General features: G+C 45.1%; 1 protein-coding gene across 4 annotated transcripts in view; it reads right to left on the reverse strand.

Moving 5' to 3' along the window:
• Positions 1-17,805, reverse strand: part of ABR (ABR activator of RhoGEF and GTPase) — a 1,246,002-nt gene that overhangs the window by 369,070 nt on the left and 859,127 nt on the right. For all 4 annotated transcript variants that reach the window (XM_078679999.1, XM_078680002.1, XM_078680000.1 and 1 more), the window contains one exon: positions 6,968-7,020. In XM_078679999.1, the coding sequence (XP_078536125.1) occupies positions 6,968-7,020 (53 nt within the window). The remainder of the gene's footprint in view (positions 1-6,967; positions 7,021-17,805) is intronic.

Genomic DNA, 17,805 nt, shown 5'->3' on the forward strand with positions numbered 1-17,805 from the left:
TATGGGTCTAAATATAACATAAAAAATGACTAGAAATATTAGATATTACACAGTGATGCATAGGCTAAAAACTAGAATGAAGTATAAATGGTAAAGACACACTGACGTTCTATCATAAAAGCTTATATCTAAGCCGAAGCCACAAGGGAAAGATATTCCTATTTATATCTCTACAGTATTATATTTCCTTGTATCCTCATGATACGCAAAACTACACTGGCTGATCAGTTTCCATAGCCACCAGGAAATGAGCACCTTCTTGGTTGATGGCTTCCAACCAGGAAGGGTGTGCTTAGTGTGAGATGGGCTCCACAGTAAGCAGAAAGCGCTGACTTTACCCCTTCCAGCTTCGACCCTATAGATTATAGAAAAATTGTTACTTCTATTCATTAAATCATGACTTCAGCAAATGGGATTCGTCCGCAAGGCTTGATGCTGCAGCCTCAAACAAGGCAGTGAAAGAAACAGGACAGCAAGACTTTCACAGGCAGCTTGGGAGCTACAGTGATGGGAAACAGCAAATACCATGACAATGAACAACGTTTTGCCTTTGCAATGCGGGTGGAACGACAAATGCGTCTGAACCACACCGACATGCGTTAGGTAAAGCGGTGTTGAACTCTAAAGTCCAACGCTTTCCCTACTGTTATGGAGACTAGAGTTTGAATAGTAAATTATACCATTCCAAAGTCCAGCAGCTCCCCTAAGGCAAGTCATTGTAACGACTTGAGCTGTAAATGGAATGGTGGTTCAGACGCATTCGTTGTTCCATCCGCATTGTTAAGGAACGCGTGGGATAGGAAAGCACGGTTGTGTCATACTGTGACATGCTGCGGCCAATGTGTAGTAGTATGAAATCAACTGAGTGGCAGGAGTCACAGCAATTGTGGTACTAGTGTTAGTTTGTAGCAGCCCTGTCCAAGCATTTATAATATTGCCACCCACCCTACCAAATGTCAATCAGTTGGGACTGATGTGTGAACAGAAAGCCCACTGGTTCCGAGGAGGCAGTAACAAGGCTCCTAGCCAACCTTTAACTTATATGGCAAGCGCGTCTGAAAGGCAGAGGAAGGTAACATGTCTGACCAGTCTCACCCAGAAAAGGGTTTCATGCTGCTTCTGGGGCTGTAGCGGTGATATCCAGAAGGGCAGAAGTTATTCAGACCCAAATAGTCACTTTTTAGAAGTTTACATTAGAAGGCTAGGCTGTCAGCATCGTTCTTTAATTTTGAGTCCTCTTTGAAGGGTAGCCTGTAGTGACACTACCCAGGACCCTTTATCGGGGAGGACAGGAAGGCATCCTGAGCCTGCAGTCACAGGATATCAGCATCGAACACAGACCACTGCCACTGCACGGTAGACCCCACTGCCAAAGCCTCACAAACACAACTTGAGGGGTGGGGTCATGAAATGCTTTTATAGTTTTGGGGCTTTCGGAATTGTAGGAGTGGGATCTAGATTGAAATATACAAAATATAGAATGTAGAGTTGGTTTTCACATATTACTCTTTTCATATTTTCCGTTTGAAGCAAAGGGAGAGAATTTGCCCAGAATTACACATTTGTTCGTTTAAATGCCAAAGTGGGAGTTAGAAGTTAGGTTGAGAGGTTCCAGGGTCAGCAGTTTAGCTTCCACATCTAGTATGTCAGGGAGGAAGGCTATTATGCAGATACCAAAAATAGAGCTATGGCCCAGAATCCAGGATTAGAACTGCTACCAAACATAAGGCGTATAGCCTGTGAAGTTCCTTAACAACTCTGTGGATTCAAGACTAGAAGATGTAGTGGCAGTGCCCTTGCCTTTAGTAAAATCAGCACAGGTAGTAAGAGGGACACTCCAGTGTGCTCATACCTGGATGCTAGGAATAGACCTCCAGCTAAGACATGGGCATCGCATACCACCACACACTAAATGCAGAGGTCTACTTGTTCTATGGAAAAAGCTCCTGCCTGCTTACGAGCCAGGAATAGAGATGTAAGGCCAGAGATCCTATCTAGGTATAACGGAAAGGCCTCTAACCTCGATGCCAAGGACGCAGTTACTGCATAGAAGCCGTGAACTGCACTTAGCTGCCAGGGTTAGGCTTCTTGTCTGGGCTCCTGGTGCCCCATGGACAGAGTGCCTGCATAGATTCAAGCTAGAGGCATGGACACCGCCTAAAGGACAGGAACAGAGATGCTAGACACAAACAGCTGGGTACAGATAGCAAGTACAGAGATGTAAGGAGCGGAGTTCTTGGGAAATGTTAAGGATAGAGATGCTACAGGGCGCGCTCAAGCCTAGACCCCAGGTACAGAGATGTCAGGAGCAGAACTCCTGTCCAAATGTCTGGGACAGACGCGCTAAATACAGAGTTCAAGCCTAAATAGGTTAAGTATAGAGATGTCAGGAGCAGAGCTCTTGTGATAATGTCAGGGACAAAGATGCTGCAGGAAGAGCTCAAGCCTAGATGTCTGGAGCAAAGTTCATATGTTAATGTCTGGCCTAGAGAATCTAAGAGTAAAGCACCTGCCCACAACAGCAATGCCATGGAGAGTCCCTGCCTGAATCTTGATGAAAGACACAGTGTACTTCACCAAGTACCTTGACTGGAGATGCTATGGACAGAGTTCTGGCTAAACAACAGGGATAGCAATGCTAGGGACATAGTTCCTGTCTAGATGCCAAGGACAGAGCTCCTGCTTAGAGCCAGCCTTAATGATGCCATGGATAGAGCGCCTTCTTAGATGCCATACAAAGGGACGATGGAGGAGAGTCTGCCTAAATGTCATGTCATGTCATGTCAGGTGCTCTTATATAGCGCTCGACTTGCCGGGAGGCATCTCGGCGCTTCACTTAGAGTACTCCAATAAAGGGACCAACCCAGGGAAAGAAGGACCTAGTATAGGAAGGCTTTTAACATTTTCCTAAAGGTTAAATAGGACGGAATGGCTCGTAAATAAGCAGGGAGGCAGTTCCAATACTTGGGGGCCAAAAAGGAAAAGGCCATGCCCCCAGTTCTTTGCAGCCTGATGCGGGGCACTTGGAGAAGTTGCAGTGAACAGGATCTCAAAGAATGGTTCGGGGCATACTTTTTTAATTTCCTTTGCAGGTACAAGGGACCTAGTCCCTGGAGAGCACGATAAGTCCGGCAACAGATTTTAAAAAAAGCTCTCTGATTAATAGGAAGCCAGTGTAGCTTCCTCAACAAGGGACGGGACGGTGAACCTGATAGCATATTCAGGACCATCCTGGCTGCCGTATTTTGAACAACCTGGAGCTTTTTTAGGGCAGTCGCTCCTACTTCTACCAGTAGAGCGTTTCCATAGTCCAAACGGCTTAGGATTAAGGCTTGTGTCAAGGTTTGGCGACATTCAGTTGGAACAAAAGGTAGAATTTTCCTTAACATCCTGAGCCTATAGTAACAGGATCCTAAGACTGAGGCCACATGGTCTAGCATGGATAAGGTGTGATTTAGTTTAATACCCAAATTGTTCACACACTGTTTAGGTGTTGGAGGCTGGCCAAGTTGGAATGGCCACCAATCCTGCGACCAGACAGCTGCGGCTTTCCCTAGGAGCATAACTTCAGTTTTGCACGGATTTAACTGGAGACGATTGTCGGTCATCCAGTTAGAGATTGTAATAATTCCTGATACAAAATGAAGTCTATCTGCTTCCGGGTTTGGCCCGATGTTAAATAGCAGCTGAGTGTCATCAGCATACGAGATGACCTCAAACCCCAGAGTTTCCACTGCCTTCGCCAAAGGGGCCATATAGATATTAAATAGGGTGGGGCTAAGACAGGAGCCCTGGGGAACGCCTTTGTCTAGTGATGTTTTTCCTGCTTGATGGGGGCCCATGGTGACCGTTTGACAGCGATCTGTCAAGAAGTGTTGGAGCCATTTAAGGGCTAGACCACAGATACCAAAAGATCTGAGCCTCTCCGCCAGCCTACTGTGAGAAATGGTATCAAAGGCGGCGGAGAGGTCGAGTAAGATCAGACTAGCTGATCCGCCCTTGTCCAACGTTGTTCTCAGTGAATCGGTCACAGCAAGGAGGGCCGTCTCTGTACTATATCCTTGCCGAAAGCCCGACTGTGAAGGGTCCAGAATACTATTGGTCTCTAAGAAATAATTTAGCTGCTTGTTGATTTGGACTTCATGTATCTTACCAAGCAGAGGAAGCAAAGATATCGGGCGGTAATTGGCCAGATCCATAGGATCAGCTGTAGGTTTTATTAATATCGGACGGACAACGGCTTCTTTCCATGATAGGGGAATGGCTCCTTCTGAGATAGAGCAATTAAAAATGTTTTGTACCCACGGGCTAAGGCGTGGGCCAGTAATGCCATGATCTTAGGGGGGGCAAGGGTCTGCAGGAGAGCCTGATTTTGCTGATACTAAGGCCCTTTCCGTATCCGCTAGGGAGATGGGATCAAAATTTTCCAACAAGCACACAGTACTTGCTCTAGTGGGGGGGGAGGGGTCGATCAGGCCAGGTGAGCTTCCCTGATTCGTTTGAGGAAAATTGGTATACATTTTCCCAATCTTCTCCTGGAAGAAATCAGCCAGTGAATTACATAGGTCTTTGGATTCAATTACCGCTTGCTTGCATACCTCTGGCTCAACGAAGCCTTTTACAATTTCAAATAATGCTTTGGCACAATTTTTTGAGCCCTTAATTTGATTGGCAATAAACAGGCAACGTGCCGCCTTGAGGTTTTGGTGGTAAGTCGTCAAGGCTGTTTTATAGATTTGTCTGGATTGGGAGTTTTTAGTCGTCTCCATTGTCTCTCCAATTTTCTGCAGGACGACTTTTCCTGGCTGAGTTCAGATGTACACCATTTGGCTGACGGCCTCTTTCGGTTTGGACAGGCTTTAGGTTTACTAGGGATAATAGAGTTCAGTGCCTTCCTTACCCCTTCATTAAATCCTGCCAACATCGACTCTACCTCCTATTCCTCTGACTGGAAAATGGGTTGGAAGACCGCCTCAAAGGCTTGTAGGGTGAGTTTGTTCCATGGTCTCAGAGCCGTATTACGGCTAACTCTAGCCCGGCTGTTAGTATCCTATGAGGCCCGTGAGGAGGAAAACTTGATCAGGGAGTGGTTGGTCCATGTGAGGGGCAACGGTGGCTCATACTCTAAAGAGGTGATGTTAGTGAAAATTAAATCTAAAGTGTGCCCCCCTATGTGGTTAGGGCCTTGGATTCTTTGTACTAGCCCAATCTGTGCCATGTCCGAAAAGAGTTTGTTCACCTCCGCCGTGGCAGTCAGTTCACCATGAAAGTTAAAGTCTCCTAAGACTAGGAATTTGTTGGTTGCCAGAGCATTCATAGCTATCAGGTCGATTAACCTATCGGAAAAATCAGTTTTGGGACCAGGCGGCCGATACACTAAGGCTCCTAACCATCTCTCGGAAGCAGAGAAGGTTACTTTAAAAACAACAATTTCCAGCTCCTCCTCTGATATAGAGTTCAGCCACGAGATGTTTATGTGGTGTTTACAGGCAATGGCTATTCCACCTCCCACCTTTCCTGCTCTATCCAAGGGAATGAACTTATAGTCAGCTGGGATGGCAATGTTTATCGCTGGATGATTAGCGGGTTTTAGCCAGGTTTCTGTCATAAAAATGATTTCAGGCGATTCCGAATTAATCATATCCCAAATTTCAAACTGATGTTTTACTAGAGACCTTACATTACACAACAAGTAAGTAGGGTGTTCTACACTCGCCTGGGAGTTCCAAAGGCGATCTGGTCTGGGAGGTTTGAATGAAGGATCACTCTGAAACAAGCATGTTCTACAGGCCACTGGGCCCTCAAGATATGCGGGGAAACTTGGAGCGGCAGTTAAGAGCCGCGTCCTGTGTGCTGGCCCTAATCCTCCCAATATGTCTGAGCGAGGCAGCAGAATAAACCAGTCTATTAGCCTGCACTGAGCCTAACTCAGATGGAATAGAGGTTCCAGCTTACCTTAGGCGCACCTTCGGCGTGCCCAAGGTGCGCCCGCTGCCCGCGTCCGCTGCACGCAGGCATCTCCGTATGCTTTTGTACAGACGCCGATCGCGTCAGCTGACTGTGCACCGCTGCCCCGTCTCCAGGTGGGCGTGGGGTGTGTCAGCAGCTCGTAATGACGTGCGGTTTACCGCGCCTACTCGGCAGTGCCGCTTAGAAGTTTAGAAGGCTAATCCTGAATTTGTGAGTGTCAGTAACAACTATTCCATATCTAGAGACCAACAAACAGCTCAATTCCCCAATGATTAGCGTGCAGTGCAGGAAATGCGATTTAAAAGTACAGAAAGCAAACACGAAATACAAAGTGCAATTTAAAAATTTCTGAACAAGCTTTAAAATCCAAAACTCCCGGCTATCCGCCTAAGGAGTGTCTAAGTGCCAGGCATAGAAATGTCAGGGGCAGAGCTCTCATCTAACTACTCTACATACAGATGTCAGGGGCAGAGCTCTCATCTAACTGCTCTACATACAGATGTCAGGGGCAGAGCTCTCATCTAACTGCTCTACATACAGATGTCAGGGGCAGAGCTCTCATCTAACTGCTCTACATACAGATGTCAGGGGCAGAGCTCTCATCTAACTGCTCTACATACAGATGTCAAGGGCAGAGTTCTAGCCAGGGTGTAAGTGATAGAGATGCAAAAGTTACAGCCTGGATGGTGGAGATAGAAATCCCAGAGCCAGTGCTCCTGGCTAGATAGGGTCAAAGGAGATGCTAGGCCCAGTGATACTGTCCAGATGCTACTGACTTGAGACAAGTGGAACTGAGCTCCAACTTTGCTGCCAGGTAAATGGATGCTAAAGACAAACCCCTGTTTCAATGCCAGGCATAGCGATACTTGAGACAGAGTTCTTACCAGGGTTCAAGTGATACAGATGCCGGGGCGAGAACTCCAGACTGGGTGGTGAAGGTATATACACTAGGGTACCTCCGACAGGTTTTAGGGAATAGTCAAATGTAGATACTCACATGAAGGACAAGCGTGCTCCGAGTCACACGATCGATTGGCTTGTACAGTAATGCTGTAACGGGAAAAGAGACATTGAGATATGTCAGACAGCAATACAAAGCATCCACTGGTACAGAATGCAGCATCAGTAAGAAGGAGAGACACTACAACCATTAAAATCCTGAAACATATAGACAAAGAAAAGCCCTCTATACATAAATATATATGTGTGTGTGTGTGTATATATATATACACATATATATATATATATATATATATTTACACACACAGATTTACACAAACTAGGAGAAAAGTGATTATTGACTAATACTGAGATCTCAACATGCAGACATTAACAAAATCAGGCATGCTAAGAGGTACCAATACACAGACACCAACACATAAGTCACACACTCGTAGGCGAATAATGAAACAAAAATGTAATTAGGCACAAAAGTGTAGAGTAAAGAGGAAGACACAACAAACAAAAAATCCAGGTGAATGTATACAAAAGCAAGCTTGCAGACTGTGCCATAAACCGATATCGATACCGCCACACCTATAAATATAGCTATATCCCTTCGCTAATACACAGAAAAATGACCGACCTGCGTAGAGACACTGATATACAGACATGGTAAGTCACCCAACCGTAGACGGGTAAAGAAGTTACAATGAATAGTTCATTCCTGTAGGAAGATATTGTTTGTTATTTAATAGGGTTCTCTACTGAGGGCTGGAAATAGTGCCAGCAAAACCTCAGCTACTGCTGTCACGATTCTTGGCCTTTGTACTACTCCCACAATGAGACATGCTGGCAGGGGGCCAATATGCTTCACAGGTCACCAACCAAAGAGGAATCCATGGTATCAAGCCTCACAGGAATCAGTTAATGACGATTTATATCTGGAAAACATAGTTTACTGCATGGTCTACTGCATTCTATACAAAAACACAAGAATACATGTGGCCAGGAGTTTCTTTAAAACTAAGAGGCGTTTTAAATCTGTCAGAGGGTATTAGAGGGGAAGCTGTACTTAAAGGGAACTAGAGAGGCAGATTTAACTCCTAGTCCTTTCATTAGAGTTTGTTTAGCTCTCAGTAAAAGGTTCAGTATCCAGTAACAGAATTGTTACCACAGAAGAATCCACGATGTACAACATCTAACCTGACCTTGTCAGTGCGTTGCTCCCTCCACTGCACAGCTCCACCTGGTAGCTGCTGCCCCTTGCACTGCCAGGTCTCGTGTTCAAGGCCCTCCTCCATCCTCAGGGCTCCCACCTGCGCCTAATCCCTGGTGACTCCAGTGGTGAGTGTCTCTGCTTTCCTGTTCTCCTCCTGTTTTTGTTTTTTTTGTCTTTTGCTTTATTGCTCTCTATCTGCTTTTTGCTCTTTTTCAAGTTCCTCTATTTTTCCTCTTAATCTGTGCTTTTTTGTGCTTACCGCCCTTGCCGCTGCTCGTCCACTGTGGCACCGCATCCCTCCAGCACCGCTTCCCACCTCCCAGGTGTCCAGACCTCCCCCTTCCCAAGACTACTTAATGGTGGCCACTGCACAGTGAAGGAGCGATCCCACTGACCAGGTCAGTGCATTGATCCCCCCCACCGCACAGCTCCACCTGCTTGCTTTTTCCCCTTGCATTTCCAGGTCTCGTATTTGAGGCCCTCCTCCACTCGCAGACACCCACCTGCGCCTCATCCCTGGTAGTCCAGTGGTGAGTCTCTCTGCTTTTTTTGTTCTCCTCCTGTTTCTGCTTTTTTTGCCTTTTGCTTTATTGCTCTCTCTCTACTATTTCCTATTTTGGGTCTCTTTTGCTCTTTTATAATGCCTCTATTTTTCCTCTTAATCTGTGCCTTTCTGTGCTTCCCGCCCTCGGCGCTGTTCGTCCCAATGGCCCTACACCCCTTCAGCGCTGCTTCCCGCCTCCAAGCTGTCCGGCCCTCCCCTTCCCAAACACTACTTAATGACAGTCCCTGCACGGGCACGCCAACAGCAAGCCGACCGTCCACACAGAGCGCCATTAAGCCATGAAGCCTGATTCCCGGACCATCCGCTGCTACAATGCCAGCACCCTCCACACTGGACGTTCCACTGCCAGCCATCTTGCGTCGCCGAATAACACCCAGAGGCCATTCACCTGCCGCAACTGCAACTTCGCCTGCCTACGTACATCAGACCAACCACACAAACCACAAGAATCGGAACCGACTGCCTCAGCTGCATCCTGCTCAACACACCGGCTTGACTCCATCTCCCACGACATCGCCTTCGTCACAGAAACCTGGTTGAGCACCACCCCACCCCTAGACATCACCACCATCATACGCCCCTGGCTGAACACAGAGAGTCAGACTTCCACTGTTCTACTCAAAACCCACAGAGATCAGCTGCAAAGTGTCTCAGGGCTCGTGCCTTAGCCCCACCCTCTTCAACATCTACAAGGCCCGCTGGCAACCATCGTCAGAAACCACAGACTGAACATCGTCTCCTACGCCGATGGCACCCAGCTGATTCCCTCCCTCACAGAAGAATCCACAGCCGTCAAGAGCAACTTCCACAACGGAATGAAGGCACCCATGAGCTCGTCAGCAGCGAACTGGACTACGGCAATACCCTCTATGCCAGAACACCCAGAAACTCCTAAAGAAACTACAGAACATCCAGAACACCTTAGCCAGACTCATCCTGAACATCCTCTACTGCAGCCACACCACCGGTCACCTGAGGGACCTCAACTGGCTCCCTATCAATAAAAGAATCGCCTTCAAACTTATCACGCACACCTATAAAGCCCTCCACAATGCCGTACCGGCATACCTCAACCACAGCCTCTCCTTCTACACACCCATCAGGCATCTCCGCTCAACAGGCCCTAGCCATCATCTCACGGATCCGCAAGACCTCGGCCGAAGGAAGATCCTTCTCCTACCTTTCTACGAAGACCTTGAACTTCATGCCTCTACATCGCAGGTAATCATCACTGACTCAATTCAGGAAGGACTAGAAGGGATGGCTCTTTGACTGAACCGCATGTCTGCCACCCCTTCAGCACCCTGAGACCCTAACGGGTGAGTAGTCGTGCTTTACAAGACCCGGCATTGATTGATCTGATCTAATCTTCCAGTGCTTTATCAGAATGCATGAAAGGATCTCTCTACATCACCTATAAACAGTCAGTTAAATGAGGAGAAGTGCTGGTTGGATCTAATGCTCAAAGTTCAATCAGCTACGAAAACCAACCTGTATCCTCTGTACTCCCTCCGCAATGGGCTAGCGATTCATCTACCCAATCTGCCCAGTGAATGATGGTGAAAACATATGAGGGTTTGCCTTTTCATACAGCTTTCTGCAAAGTGAATCATTTAAAGGAAGAGCTGGGTTTAAATTTCACAAGTGTAGCCTAACAGTGGCATGGCAGTTAATAAACAGGGTGAGATGTGCATTCCGAATTATGGATGGGAATAGGAGGGCCGCTCTACTCCCAGAGTAAAGTGTGCCTTCAAGGGATTCATTAAGGTACTTAGTTATGTAATTCTCTGTCTAAGTTAGGTGTAAGATTTATTTGTAATTGTTTCATATGAGTACCCTTTATGAAATTTGAAGATAAATCTCATTAGTTTTATACACACCCGTGTTTTTTGCCTCTTTGATGTTTTGATGTATTTGTCCCAATTTCCTGCTGTGCGATATATACTCTTTGAGATATATTTTTATATGATTAGCTCATAAATAGATCAACAAAATAGAGTTTCAAAAGAAATTAATGAGTAAGCAAATAATAAATCTTACACCCAACTGAGACAGAGAATTACATAACTAGTACCTTAATAAATCCCTTGAAGGCACACTTTACCTGTTTATTAATCTAGCCCGGATCCTCAAGGGTAGATTGGGTTGTCCATTATACCTACCTACTTCCAGAGTGACATGTTAAGTCTTTCAGTGCTCCCTTTAAGTGGTACGCAAGATGAGGAGAGTAGAGTTATAATTTTCCAGTGCTATTTGATGCTGTTTTAGGGCTTCGAGCGTAATGTGCATAATACTTAATGAGGCATACTTAACCTCATTTATACACACTGAACTATCTCGCAACAGGGTGGGCCAAGCCTTAGGATAACTAATGTGTCCCCCATTGCATGACGGGAAGTACTCACGCGATCTTTTCAGAGTTGTAAATTATGCAACTGGTACCTATCTACCTCTACAGTCTCATTGGGTTCTCCTGGGAGGATTGTGGCACATCTCACGGTTCACAGTGAGTTAGGCATCTCGAATGCATGACAGGAGCTTGGTTTTACTATTCCAAGTGTTATTGGCCTGCTGCATGATGGAATTGGACCACACTATTGCGCGATACATGCTAGGATAGAAAAAACTCCTCCATTAGGTTGTGTAGTTGTGCACGATAACACGAGCTGGGTCTCATCACTCCTATCACTTGTGTGGTACATGCTGGGACGGGCTGGCCTGTCCAATGGGGTGCCAAATCCGTCCAGGATGCTTTACTAGGGTTGTGCTGTAACTCCTTCGGGGAAGGGAATGGTATGATGTGTTGAATGTAAATGTACAACTCATAGGCTACACCACAAATCAACACTCTACCAAGAATGCATTAAGAACAGAGAAGCTGCTTACTCAGAGACCCTGAAAGTACTGTGGGGTGTTGTGAGGGGTATGAAAGTACCATACACCTGATATATTACAAAATGTGATGGAACAGTTTCAGCACCTGAGTACAGATGCCTACCAGGAAGCAAGGTGTGTGATGACTGGGGGTGCATTGAACCCATTGCATAATGGGAAAGGCCAGGTCGCATATCACCAGGGCCATCTGAATGGTGTCCTTATTTCAAGGGGTGGCATGCTTTGTTGAGTATAATCATCATTATTGTGAGTCCTCTCGATAGTTTTCCATCTTTGCATGTGTGATCTCCCTTCCCATCCACTCCTTTCCTACCTCTTTTTAGGTCTGGCTCGATAGTGCAGCTTTTGAAATTTATATCGTTACTAATTATGGAAATCTATAGTGAGTTGGATTTGGCTCCACCCAGATGGCCATCTCTCTCTCTCATCTCATGCTATTGCCCATTTTGTGCATCTTTCACCTCCGAATGATGTATTAAAAAGCATGAGGGATTATTGTACATCTGTAGTTAACTGAATTAACACAAATTACATTTTGTTAGCTCACAGATCCAACAACTACAGAAAAGAATCTTTTTTTGTTTCATTTTTTCACTGGAGCAGGTTTTTTGTTAATTTTCCTTTAAGGACTCAAATTGCAAGCCAGTCCTTTTGGTCTTGTCAAAACATATTTTATTTATAATAACAATTTCTGGCAAAGTGTGTTTTATTTACAGTCATTCTCTCTGTTGCATATTTTTCTTTAAATTATTTTCATTTCTTTTCTTTGCTCTTGATCAATAAAGAGACAGTGCACGTGTTCTGAATTGCCAGCATTCCATAAAGGCTGAATGTAGGTACAAAGTAATGTGCTCTATTCATTTTTAGATTCATGAAAACGGGTTTGTGCATATAAAAGACAGCAAATAAATAAAAATGTGTAAAAAAATTTTACTAATATGTTTCATTAAGAGAGGGCCTGACAGGGTGTCCAGCGCAAGGTTGCTTTTTGGTAGCAGCTGGCACTGCTGCCAGTCAATCACCACGTCTGCAAAAGATGAACCGTGTGCCGTGTTGCTAGGTAAAAAATAATTTAGCGGCCCGAGCTAAGTGTGTACTAAGAAATCCAGGCACGGCTCGGATGACACTGCTGCGACCCCGACTTCTCCCCTTTCCCTGCCAGGATCAACGTGTAAACCGTTTGAACCCCCCAGAGAAGTGGTTCCATTTTTACAGCGTGAAATATCATTAAACGCTGTGAACACGTCCATCGTGTCAACGCTGCCAATCACCTGAGCTGAGACGCAACACAGCCGCGGCTGATGGCAGCAGAAACCGATGAGTGATGAGGCATGCAGGCAGGGAGCAACCAAACTATTGAAGAGCCCGGACTGAAGCACAATAGCAGCCTCCATCGCCAGACGCAAACAATGACAGATTGTGGAACTACTCATTCATGACAGAAGAAAACACGATCTGATCTGTGAAAAGGAAACTCGGAGTGCGAGAACCGAGGGGTGACGTCACTTACACAGCAAACGCTCCCTGGGCCCTGGTGAAAGCGAAGCAAATTGGTCCCTCCCATCCACTGGCAGAAGAGTAAAATACAGAGCCAGGATGGGGTGCATTGTGCTCCCATCTGCCCTGGCGCTACTGCACCTGCTGCTCCCTGGGTACCATGCGACACTGTGGGAAGAGCAGACGTCACGGCGGGGAAGTGCATAGCATTGGGGTGTGGGGGCATACCTGCCAACCCACACGGTGCCACTGTGTGACACACGATGTCGGCTCCCATCACACGGGCACCCGGTGAGGAGCCGACATCACACTGTAGAAGTAAAAACGAGCTGAAAACCACTGGAAATAGTGGATTTGCAGCTCGTTTCCAAGAGGCTTTAAACTGCCGACGTCCACTTAGGGGAAAACACCCCAGGACATCGGCACCAGACTCGGTAAGTTTTTCTTTTTTAGGAGAAGGGGGCTTGGGCGGGGTTGAGTTCAAAAGTGCCTCCTAGGTACTTTCCGGCACATGGCCCCGCCCCCTCCTCACACGGAGGTTGTTCTTCAAGTTGGCAGGTATGTGCTGGTGAAGTCCCCAGGAGCACTGGTACGCCAGAATATGCCCTCTTCCCCTACTGCAGTCAGCTTCCCTTCAGAGGGGTGGGTGACTGCTGAGCGCAGGGGCACTGGGTGCACACATACAAAGAAAAGCTTGCCTATTTAAATGGGACCATGTGGTGGAAAAATCTGTTTTGGGGGTTGCCCAGAATTAAAGCTGCAGGTATAATCTTAAATGCTAAAACTGGCACCCGTTGAATGGCATCCCTTGCCTCGGCAGCAGGCTGGGCAGCCTGGGAGTAAGGTGGCATGCAGACCGCCAGTCTGACCCTCTCTTGGCGCTGATCGCAGACCTGGCGGAAGTAGTGTCTGAGAAACACTGCTCATTTAGAGCTCCACCACGACCTTCACTGACTGGGCTCATGACTATAGGCGCTAATTACTCCCAGACTGACCGTTTCCGGTGGGAGAAACCGTGCACGAGGCTCAGCCCGCACCCCGCAGGGTGGGACTGGCCCACAGGGAATCAGGCAGTGCCCGACGGGCTGGTCTTACAGATCAGTGTAGGGGGAGGTTTCTACCTCTTTGGGGCCCTGTTTTCTGTCTGGTGGCCAGTGTTTACTGTGCATTTTCCGGATGTTATGCAGCAAGCACAAATCCATTCAGCTTTCCATACCTTCCAAAACCATTATATAGCATGTCTTTAAACGTTCAAAGCTGCCTCAATCTGCACAGAGGAGCAATTTTTTTGAGCTATCTAGTTCACTAATGGGAGGCACATTTATTTTGATGCCCGTGCCGTTTTTTGTCCTGGTTTCAGCCTGTCAGTCAGTACAATAACTTGCTTGTAAACATCTCCTCCACTGGGACATCGCCTAAGAGCGATGGGTGCTGCTGGTCTGGCGGAGTAACAGAGCCTGATAATTCGTCTAAACAATTAATTCATTTTACTCCTTTAATTCATGACACTGTATCCCCATGTATGAATAAATGTATCCAAAAGATTTCAGAATTAACTGCTAAAAGGCACCCTCTCTACTTGTCTTGGTGGGGCCGCCTCAATACGATAAAGATGATGCTTTCCCCTATAGTGTTATTCTCAATTTCCAACATTCCAATCCCCTTACCAGCCAAAACGTTTAAAAAAAAAAAATCCATCCTTTCCTCTTTTCTATGGAATAACAAGAAATCTCGTTTGTCACTGTCCAAATTGACTCGACCTAAATCGGAGGAGTTAATTTTCCTAATTTTTCTCTTTATCATAAATCTTTCCTTCTATGGCAATCTGCCTACTGGTTGAGTGATTTCATAGACGAATGCCCTTTATGGACCTTAGTTGAAAGCTTATTTCTATCTCCATTTTCATTTCATGAGCATCTCACTTTTTCCAGCAAACCACAGTCTCTTTCCACTCCCATAATCAAACACACGTCTTTACTTCTAAACTCCAATTCATCTTTAATCCATGGAGATTCTCACTCGTTTTTTAATTCAACAATTTGGCATAATAACTCCTTGCTAATACGCAATAAGCCTTTCTATTGGAAGACTTGGAGACAGAAAGGTTTAACTGGGGTTCATCAATTATTCTCTCACTCACAAATTATACCTTTCCCTTTACTCAGCCAATTGTTCGGCTTATCCATTTCTTTTCTTCCTAATTATAATCTTCTGAGAGGGGCTGTGTTATAACACCTGCACTCACTTTGCCATTACACCTGCTGCGGTCCATAATCCTGTTTCACCTGATAGCCTCCACACCTTATAACGTACCAGACCTAAAGCCTCTACTCTATACACTCACCTACGTTCTCCTAGTAAAATCAGACAAAAATCTAAAGCGGAGATTGCTTGGGAGCAAGATTTGGGATCACCTTGGCCTGTGCCTCTCTGGGGTAGGATCTGGACTAAGATACGCAAATCCTCAAGAGCTGCCAATACATTACAAGCATTGTTTTTTTATCTATAATAGGCTTTTGTTTTGCCCAACTATCTTGAATAAAAGATTTCCCTTGGTAACAGATACTTGTTGGATGCGTTCTGCCCCGAATGCTGATCTGTTTCGTATGCTGTTTTCCTGCTCGTTTCTGCACAGTTTCTGGAAACATGTATGATATCAAGTTAACTTAATTTTTGGCACTAACTTTTCTTTTTCATTTATTAGTGTGTTTTTGGGAAGCCTCTCTCTTATTTGGACTGATTACCCATCTAATGTCAAAATTATTGATTTACTATTAGCAGTTGCCTTCAAACAAATCACCAGGAACTGGAAAGACTTTACAAAAATTTCTTATCAGGCTTGGTGATACGCAGTCTGTCATAACCACTGGTTTAGTTACTTTTTTTGTTTACTCTATATCTATGGCGAAAAATCATTTGAATTTATGGTCACCTGTTACGTTGTATATTGATGAAAGTGCCAAACGCTCTCTCCTACCATTGCCATGTCAACAAGAGGTCCTTAAACCACCATGACTCCCCTATTTTTTCCTTTGTTCTACTTTGATATTAATTGTATGTCTTTTTCACCCTCTTCAGTTTTATCCTCAATAGTATATTCCTCCAATTCATGCATTTCATTTAAAGCTTTTTTGTAATGTAATGACCGATGTTTAGTTTTATATATTGTACATTGACACATTTATTCTCTTAATAAACTTCTTTTGAACTTAAACAATTAATTCGGAGGTGAAGGTTACAATATTCATCAAAAAGCAAAAAACACAAAAGAGCAGACCAGGTCTGGAAATGGTGTGTGACCACAATAGTGACCGTGAGGCACTGATGGTGAGTGTGTGAAACAGAGGCATAGAGACTATCAGTCACTAGAGGCTAGAGAAATTCCCATCAGACCACCATTGTGGTAGAGTTTTCGTCATGTGGGAATTATTGATCTTGCCAGCCAAAATTCGACCATATAGTGTCGATACAGGAATAGTTTATCAAGAAAAATATATAGTCTTGATATACATCCTAGAGTGATGTGAATAGAAAACGTGCAGTGCTCAAAACATAACAATGGATAAAATCAACTACCAGGACTCTAAAGAACATTTAGACAAAAGTCCAAGTGTCAAAAATTAAAAACACGCCAAATAGTAAGACTACTCTGTGGCGCTATGCAGTACGGTCAACATGTTTCAGCCTACAGGGCATTTAGCCCGGCTTTCTTCAGGACCATTGACAAATAGTTACTTTAATGAAGGCTACTGCAACTACATATGATATATTTAGATAAAAAAGACAGTATGTCAGACTACACCAAGTTACACACAAGCACCTACGTACACACACAGAGACCATGTGGCTACACCTGCAAGAATGCACTACATTCTGCATACTGGAAAGCATAATAGCTAGATCACATAGAGGCATTTCCTCTCAGTGATACTCACCCAGCTTTGTGTGGGTGATGACCTCACCTCACCCGGCAACCGCTCGGGAGTATGAGGCCCCGCTCTATAGTGTAGAAATAAAAGACACAATAAGTACACAGCTTTATAGTGCCTAACCCAATGGCTCTACACATAACCCAACAAACGTGTGATAGCAACCAAACTGTCCCTCACAACTTAGGGAGGAAGGGCGTACTGTCTTTTTTGTCCCTTGTCTCTTGATAGGAAGAAGACAATTTTCCTTTCCTCCAGTGGACGTTTAAGTATTCAGGTTCCTGGTATACATGTGATTTTGTATCAGCACTTTTACTTTATCTAAATATATCATATGTAGTTGCAGTAGCCTTCATTAAAGTAACTATTTGTCAATGGTCCTGAAGAAAGCCGGGCTAAATGCCCTGTAGGCTGAAACATGTCGACCGTACTGCATAGCGCCACAGAGTAGTCTTACTATTTGGCGTGTTTTTAATTTTTGACACTTGGACTTTTGTCTAAATGTTCTTTAGAGTCCAGGTAGTTGATTTTATCCATTGTTATGTTTTGAGCACTGCACGTTTTCTATTCACATCACTCTAGGATGTATATCAAGACTATATATTTTTCTTGATAAACTATTCCTGTATCGACACTATATGGTCGAATTTTGGCTGGCAAGATCAATAATTCCCACATGACGAAAACTCTACCACAATGGTGGTCTGATGGGAATTTCTCTAGCCTCTAGTGACTGATAGTCTCTATGCCTCTGTTTCACACACTCACCATCAGTGCCTCACGGTCAC

Source organism: Lissotriton helveticus, chromosome 3_1 (genome assembly GCF_964261635.1).
Source record: "Lissotriton helveticus chromosome 3_1, aLisHel1.1, whole genome shotgun sequence".
In the NCBI taxonomy this organism is placed as follows: Eukaryota; Metazoa; Chordata; class Amphibia; order Caudata; family Salamandridae; genus Lissotriton; species Lissotriton helveticus.